Raw genomic sequence first — 8,439 nt, 5'->3', positions numbered from 1 at the left:
AGGTGCTCTCCCTGCCTGCCGTCCGTCTCGCCGGACTCCTGTCCTGCCTCGACCACCCGATCCCGAGGTGAGCGCTGCTTCCTATCTCATCCCTCCTGGCTCCTGGTCTACCCATCAATCTTACCGGCAATGCTAATGCTCAGAGAGATTGACGCGGCAAGTAGCAATCGAGCTGGGGACTGGAGCGTGTGTTCATTCCTGCCGAGTTAAAATTTTCTTTTTAGAAATAACCAGTGATGGTCACGCGGCTGCCGCCTTATTAAATCTTGACCGCGCGGGCATAATGCCCGATGATTTCAGATCAGACTTTCGGTTGTTGTTTAAGACATCAAATCTTGACACACAACTCTCGTTTCAAAAGAAAAAAATATATATCTTGAGACACAACTATAGATGCTGAAATGTTTGTCTGTCAGCAGATGTAAAATGATTACATTAGTGTTCATAACATATTCTGCCTTGACGTACCATTAACGGGTGATGTACAAAACCAATTCAATGTGCTGGTTTTCATAATTTTTTAGTCGATTTAAGATACTTCCTACATATACGTTGCTCTGCTTCCCTTTTTTGCTTCCTTTTAACCGTTCAGATACCAAGCCTGTCTTGCCTATAAAACACAAAAATGATAAAAATAGATAGACTTCCAAAGTTGTCACATGCAAGCCCATCGTACCATAGGAAGAATATAAAACGAACTTCAGAAGTTATTTACAAGAATATGCGAGGAAAAGTGGATTTGCACCCGAAGTTGCTCAATTGCAAGTGTCTCTTTTCTTTTCAGAAATGAAGAAACCAGAGCACCTGACTGGTTATGGCCTTATGGACCCTGCAGAGAATAATATGTCGAAAGAAGCTGACAGTGTGGCAATATCAATAGAAGAAGACGTGCTGCTTGGAGATTCATCACGGCCGGAAGAAGCCGATAGAGTGGCAATGCCTTCAGGAGAAGGCGTACTGCTCAAAGATTCATTGCAATCTCAGCTGCAAGAGATCAGTGTTAACCATGGTAAGTACCATTCGTCGGTGATATGTTCTCGTTGCTATTTTCCTCCTCATGCATGGTGCAAAATCAAATTGATGTGCTAGTTCTCATACTTTGTTTAGTCGGTTTTGGATACACTTATACTGAACAAACGCAGCGAGGCTTCCTATATAAGTTTGGTGCTCTGCTCCCTACTTTTTATTTTATTTTAATCGTTTTGATGCCCTAGGATGTCTTGCCTAACAAAATATGGAAATGCTAAAAACAGGGTACATTTTTAAGCTGTCACCTGCAAAGCACTCATTAGGACAGGAAAAGAAAAAAAGAAAAATGAAGTTAAGAGGTTATTTACAAGAATATATGGGGGGAAATGGATTTGCATCTTGCAATAAGCATCAAGTGGGCAAATTGAAATCTTCTATTTTTTTCTTCTGGAAATGAATGTGTCACTGTAACATGTGTTTTACACAAGAAACTAGAGTCTGACCAAAATGATGTTTATTGTGGCCTTATGGATCTTGCAGAGAGTATGTTGAAAGAAGCTGACATCGTGGCACTATCGATTGGAGAAGAGGTGCATGGCGATTCATCGCTGCCGGAAGAAGCTGACAGCAGAGAAATACCGTCAGGAGAAGGCATACTGCTTGGAGATTCGTTGCAGTCTCAGCAGCAAGAGATCAATGTTAACCATGGTAAATACCATTCGTCGGTGATATGTTCTCATTTTTATTTTCCTCCACATGCATGATACAAAATCGAATCAATGTGCTAGTTTTCATACATTGTTTAGTCGGTTTCGGATACACTTATACTCAATGAAAGCAGCAAGGCTTCCTATATAAGTTGGTGTTGTGCCCCCTTCTTTTTATTTTACTTTAATCGTTGAGATGCCTCGGGGAAAAAAACAGAAATGCTAAAAAACAGGGTACATTTTCTATTTCCAGGTGCCATCCACAGGACCTTATTGTTTCATTAGGACAGGAAAATAGGAAAACGTGGATCTACATCTTACAATTAAACACCAAGTGGGCTAATTGAATTATTTTTTTGTGTGTGTGGAAGCATCACTGTAATTGTGCATTTTACAGAAGAAACCAGAGTCCCTGACCAAACTGATGTTTGTTATGGCCTTATGGACCCTGCAGAGAATACGGAGGAAGAAGCTGACACTGTGGCAATACAGTTAGGACTTAGGAGAAGGCTTGGAGGTTCATCCCTGCTAGAAGAAGCTGACATAGTGGAAATATCGATAGGTGAAAACGTGCTGCTTGGAGATTCAACGCTGCCGGGAGAAGCTGAGGGAGTGCCAATGTTGTCAGGAGAAGGCGTACTGCCTGGAGATTCGTCGCAGACTCAGCAGCAAGAGATCACTATCGACCATGGTCCGCACATGTCAATTGATGAGCTGCTGAAAGTAATAAAAGGAGCCAATGGCATGCCCGTGCTGTTCGTCCCCTCCAGCGACGGGCGGCTGGCGGCAGTAGCTGTGGATGGCCTTCAGAATCTTGTGCCTGCCAATCGCGACAACAATGTGTCAGGTGAAAATAAAAATCAGGATTTCCGTGCCTGGCTATTACTCCTGGCGTCACTGGTTGCCACAGTCACCTACACCGCAGGACTCACTCCACCGGGTGGTTTCTGGGCTGCCGACGACAAGGCAAATGGATACGTTGCTGGTACCTCAGTTATGCGCGACAAATTTAACCGCAGGTACCGCTTGTTTCAGAACTGCAACGCTGTAGCATTCTTCACCTCCTTGATGATCATTGCAATACTTGCCAAAAGCATTAACGGGGAGGAAGAGCATACACTAAGAAAAAAATGTTTACCACCACTTGTAGGATTATGTTTTGTGAGCTTGGGGACTAGCTACCTCATCGGCACCTGGGACAGCCTCACAAATGGGGGCAGCTTAGCCATTTGCTTGTTTGTGATGCTCTTTATCTACATGGCGATGCCTTGGGTTAGGAGTTGCATAAGGAAGAAGCAACATGGATCCTTATAGCAGCCTGCAACCTGCAAACTTATGACCTCGTGGAGTAAACAATGATACTCTAGTATTTATGTTATTGATATGCCCAAGACCAAGAGGCAACTAATGGTATGTATGATTACATTTCTATTTGTAAGTGCTCGAGGGCCCTCATTTTGCTACTCATCTGTAACTCGTACAATATGTATTGACAGTTTGACACATATGAAGTTGTAATTTGATTCCCTTATGTCAGGGAAACATGGAATCGTAAGCATCCCGTCACAGTACAAATGCAGCGGAGCTGCTTAATCGTTCGCGCTATGATCGAGAGTGGTCATGCACATTAGCTGCTTGCCTGCTTGCTTGATCCTCATGCAGCGTTCAACTCAGGAGTCAACTTTAGATGGTTGAATGCATTTTTCTGGTTCCATGTATGCATTGGACAGGTATATATGTTTGTTTTAGTTTTAGTACTAGAACATCTATGCGCGCATTGCCGCGCCCGCCCAATTTTATGAATATTAGAACAATATAGACATTCATGCAAATGGAAAATATAATTATCAAATAATTTTTTAAATTACAACATAACCTCAATTTGTAGCATGTGCTACGTTATATCTATAACACCCTTAGACAGGCCCGTTCTAACAGCCATCAATTATGTTTGTAAAAGTCAGCGCCAAGAAGATTCGTAAGATACTTCCTCCATTCCTAAATATTTGTCTTTCTAGAGATTTCAACAAGTGGCTACATACAAAGCAAAATGAGTGAATCTACACTCTAAAATATGTCTATATACAGCCATATGTAATAGTCCATTTGAAATCTCTAAAAAAAACAAATATTTAGGAAGGAGGAAGTAGAAGACAAATAATGTTTTTTGCACATTATGGTTTGCACCCCTAACTTAGCCAAATTACAAATAACCAGTACATGTGCAAGATAAACTCCCTCCACCTAATCATATAAGTTCTTGGATGGCCTAGTCAAATCTGAAGTAACTGAAACTAAAACTAAATACTCCCTCCGTCCGGAAATACTCGTCGTTGAAATGAATGTATCTAGATGTATTTTAATTCTAGATACATTCAATTTCATCAATTTATGCGACAAGTAATTCCGGACGGAGGGAGTATCAATTGGTGTACTGGGCATAAGAAAGAACTTACAATCTCTACAGCTGCCATGCTACTATGATATCCAGGTTGAAACCAGATTGAAAAAGGGCAGAACAAATCTTTTCTCAGTTTTCCTCTTGCTCGTAAGCCCATCCTGCCATGCACCATTATATCACTCACTGACCATCGGGAAAATTAGATCCTGGCTATCGCTAGCTCAAAAGGCGTACACATGCCGGGCGGCTGCGATGGGCGTAGGAAAGCAGGTACGCCGGGCGGCCGCGTGGAATAAGGAGAAGACTCCCAGCTCGATTTGTGGAGCAGCAGCCCGATTACTTTGGGCTGGCCGCTAGCATGCAGTTACCGGGGGCAAGAAAGGCCCAATAGTGTACCACGGGATGCAAGAAGATCTGGGAGGTTCGGAAGTGACATCTACGGCTGACGAACTCTATTCGCTGTGAGCAGGCGTGGGTGGTTCCGTTATACTGTTTTGTAATATGTTGTATTAGGGCATCCCCAATGCTATCCTCCAAACCAAACACTGTATTTGTCTATGGACCGATCTGTACGTGGTCCATGGACAGGATGCGGAAGCGAGCCACCCAACACTATCTGCAAATTTTCCCTATTTGCCTGGTTCCATTCTGTTAAGCATTTGATCGAACACTCTCTGCGCATTTGAAATACGTACAAGAAACATGGGGGACATCGTCGGACCCGGCTGCAGCTGCTGGCCAACGGGACACATGGTGCTGCTCGCCACGTCGCTGCACCGGGAGACCAAGGTCTCCACTGCGCACTCCCTCGGCGTCCTTGCCGTCGTCCGCCTGATGGTTCCACGAGGGCTACGTCGCCGCCGTCGTCAAGCCGATCCCCAGCTTCCTCCGCGCAACAGGTGCGTCGTTCATGATAAACGCATACCCGTTCTACGAGGCCTGCTCCCTAACCTAATTTTGAAGGGGTATTTTTGTCCCCGTGAGTTTGTTTTTTTCCTGGCCCGCCGCAGACCAGATCCAAGCCCTGTCTAGCCCTGCCAAGCCCTGTATAGCTCAGACCGTATACGTACAGTACCTGGTCTGAAAAAAAAACATCACACGACCCCACGACCACGTAGGACCTGCCGGATCCAATCATTCACGCAGCTCCATCAATCTCGCGAGCATTCACGCAGCTCCATAATTCACACGGTAGATCTCCAGCGGCGCGCGGCTATCTTGTCGCCGGAGATCTCGTCGGACAGCGGGCGCAGCAACATCGTGAATCTCCAGCGCTCACAGGTACTGCATCCTGCATCCCCCCGCACCCCTCTAGTCTCGCTTGCGGCAACATCGAACGAACTGCCGCCGTCAGAAATAGTGGTTAGCCTAGCGGGGAGGGTAACCTACCTACCCGGCGGCGCATGCAATCGTGGATCTTGTTCCGGTAGTGCTGCTCCTCGTGATCTGGGTTTCTTCAGTGTAGGGTTCACGTAGCGTCGGGTGCCGTCGGCTGTGTCCACCAGGACTATCATTATTTGATGTGGCGGCTAACCTAGGTATCCGGCGACAGAGGTAATCACAGATGTAGCTAGGTTTTGTAGTGCTGCTCCTCGCGATTGAAAGTGATCACGACGGGTGTCGTGGCCATCTTCCTGACTTGGTTTGGCAGATCTGAACGGCCTCGGTTGGGGTTGTTTACATAACATCCGTGATCGTGAGCTATGTGTTGATATTTCATCATTGATAATGTTTTCATCATTTGTTGTAGGAAATGGCGGATGAGGAGTTAACTGATATGATGGTAGACATGGAGTTTGGAGAACTGATGAAAGACTAGATAGAAGATTGGTCAGATGATGAAAATTCGGATCTTGGAGATCAGTCAGAGAATGGGAACGAATGGGAAGATTTTAATGTGAGTGGCATTATCATGTTGTAATTTTTTGGTGCTATCCTACAACATTATATTTTTGTGTTGAAAACTTGTAGATGGATGTGCATGATGATGGTCAGGAAAACAATTTGGAGCTCTCAAATGAAGATTACATTAGTCAGGTACGTAAGTGAAAAAATTTATTGGCATGCAAATTGAATTCATTCTGGAATATTATATGCTAAGTAATTATGTATTTGTGTTGTATTTTTGAATTCATTTCCGAATGTCATAATGCGTACAAATATTACGGTGAATCCGACACGGAGACAGGCCTTAACGACGAATCATCAGATGCACCTGATTCTGGGGATTCGCAGTCGTCGGTCACCATGAGTGAGGTATTTGTCTAATCAATGTTCTATGAAAGTAATGTTAAACCATACAAAACAGTTTTCATGGCTATGTTTTGATTGTGTAGGTGACAGAAGATGGTGGGGTAATGAATGTCCAAGATACTGCCAGTGCAGATGATAAGAGGGATATGTTCATGCAGATAATGGACATGACTTTTATGACTCACGATGCTTCATATGATTTCTACAACAGCTATGCTAGAGCTAATGGTTTCAGCATTAGGAAGAATAAGGTCAGGTATAGCAAAACCGAGGCACATCTTATGCGTTATAGGAAGTTTGTTTGTTCCAGACAAGGGAAACGTGACATCAAGTTGCTAACCAAGGAAGGGCACAGCCGTCGGCTCAGAGCCGAGACACGCTGCTTTTGCGAAGCACACCTGACTGTCAAGCTTGACCAAAAGCGTGGGGTTTGGTATGTTGCAAGTTTTGAGGACAAGCATAGCCATATGTTGGCAGGACCGGACGAGGTACCTTTCCTTTGGTCCCACAGAAAAATCAAAGAGTTTCAGAAGCATGAGATAATGTCCATGGGAGCTGCAGGGATTAGAATTCATGACATGATGGATTCCCTCATCAGCAAACATGTATGGTACGGCGGTGTTGGTTTTACCAGGCGTGAAATATACAACCTTTGTGCCAGGGAGAAGAGGAAGCTGCTTTCAAAAGGTGACGCTGCCACAGCCATAGGCATCATGGCCAGTAGGAAACAGAGGGATCCTAGCTTCTTTTTCGAGTGCATGCTAGATAAGGAAGGACACTTGAATAGGATGTTCTGGTGTGACTCCCAGTCTCGTCATGACTATGAGGACTTTGGCGACGTGCTTGTATTTGACAGCACATACAAGATGAACCGCTATGGTATGCCATTCATACCTTTTTTGGTCTTAACAATCACCGGAAGACCACTGTTTTTGGTTGTGCCATAGTTTCAGACGAGACCGAACAGACATACGTGTGGCTGCTGCAGACTTTTTTGAGGTCCATGTGTCAAAAGATGCCGAAGAGTGTAATCACAGACGCCGATGCTGCGATGATCAAGGCAATTCGCGAAGTCTTGCCAGACGTGTGGCACCGTATATGTACGTGGCATATAGAAAAAATATGAAGATTCACCTCAGTCCCAAGTCCTTGAAGGAGTTCCGAACCCTTCTGTACTACAGCACGTCCACGGCCACGTTTGAGGAGAGATGGCACGCGTTTACCAAAATATGGCTGTCGGAAAAAACAGTAACATGGTTGAGACGGATGTATAAGAAGAGGAGACTGTGGGCCGCGGCTTATCTGACAGAGGGGTTTTGGCTTGGCATGAAAAGCAACTAGCGGAGTGAAAGCCTAAACTCATGCCTTCACCTCCACCTAGACGGTGAAATGACCCTGGTGGATATGATTTTGCATTATGAGAATGCCGTTGTACGTATCCGTGAAAACGAGGCGCGAGATGACTGCACGGCCTCACAGAGTTTACCGGTGCCAGTTACTAGCTCGAGGGAACTTGAGATAGCTGCTTCTCACGTCTTCACTCCAGCAAACTTCTATATGTTGCAAGATGATCTTAGAAAAATTGATGGCATGGAGATTGTAGAAATTAAGCTGGGAGACGGATCACAACAGTACATCATGGCCTAGAAGAATAACCGGAATAGCCGTTTTTGGGTGGAGTATACAGCAGTAAATTCCGCAGAACCTATACGGTGCAGCTGCAAAAGAATGATTCAAAAGGGTCTACCTTGCAAACACATATTCCACGTACTGAAGTACTTGAACATATCTAAAATACCAAAGTGTTTAGTTCTTCTTCGGTTCATGAAACAAGCAAGGTTGGGACTGCCCGCGAGGCGCACAAGCGATTTGTTGGGATATGGTTGGACTAGGGCAGAGGAAAGAATGAAATATAGCCAGGTCAGTGTGTTAGCGTCAGAAGCTATGCATGCAGCATGCAAACACCCAGCTTTGTGGGATCACTTACATGATAGTTTGAAGGCTGTGATAGCTAAGAGTCATGAGTATGATCTGCTAGAGGGAAATTTAAGCAAGAATATAAATGACTTCAGTAAGTGTGCAGTTGAATATGTAGACGATGGTGAAGGC

The 8,439-nt window shown here is 44.6% G+C and overlaps 1 protein-coding gene across 1 annotated transcript; it reads left to right on the top strand.

The window, feature by feature from the left end:
- Nucleotides 1–809: 809 nt before the first annotated feature.
- On the top strand, nt 810–3,117 carry LOC123135086 (uncharacterized). Its single transcript, XM_044554203.1, has 3 exons — nt 810–1,009; nt 1,510–1,677; nt 2,131–3,117. Exons 1-3 carry the CDS (start codon nt 823–825, stop codon nt 2,988–2,990), a joined length of 1,215 nt encoding a protein of 404 aa, XP_044410138.1. The 5' UTR covers nt 810–822; the 3' UTR covers nt 2,991–3,117.
- The last annotated feature ends 5,322 nt before the right edge of the window (nt 3,118–8,439 follow it).

The sequence above is a fragment of the Triticum aestivum genome, chromosome 6B, assembly GCF_018294505.1.
Source record: "Triticum aestivum cultivar Chinese Spring chromosome 6B, IWGSC CS RefSeq v2.1, whole genome shotgun sequence".
In the NCBI taxonomy this organism is placed as follows: Eukaryota; Viridiplantae; Streptophyta; class Magnoliopsida; order Poales; family Poaceae; genus Triticum; species Triticum aestivum.
The sequence above is the reverse complement of the archived record's forward strand: the minus strand, read 5'-3'. Positions and strand labels throughout refer to the sequence as shown.

Coding starts and splice junctions, on each gene's coding strand:
- LOC123135086 (XM_044554203.1), top strand. CDS start 823: ATGGACCCTGCAGAGAATAATATGTCGAAAGAAGCTGACAGTGTGGCA. Junction 1,010..1,509: donor AGAGATCAGTGTTAACCATG/GTAAGTACCATT, acceptor TGGATCTTGCAG/AGAGTATGTTGAAAGAAGCT. Junction 1,678..2,130: donor AGAGATCAATGTTAACCATG/GTAAATACCATT, acceptor TGGACCCTGCAG/AGAATACGGAGGAAGAAGCT.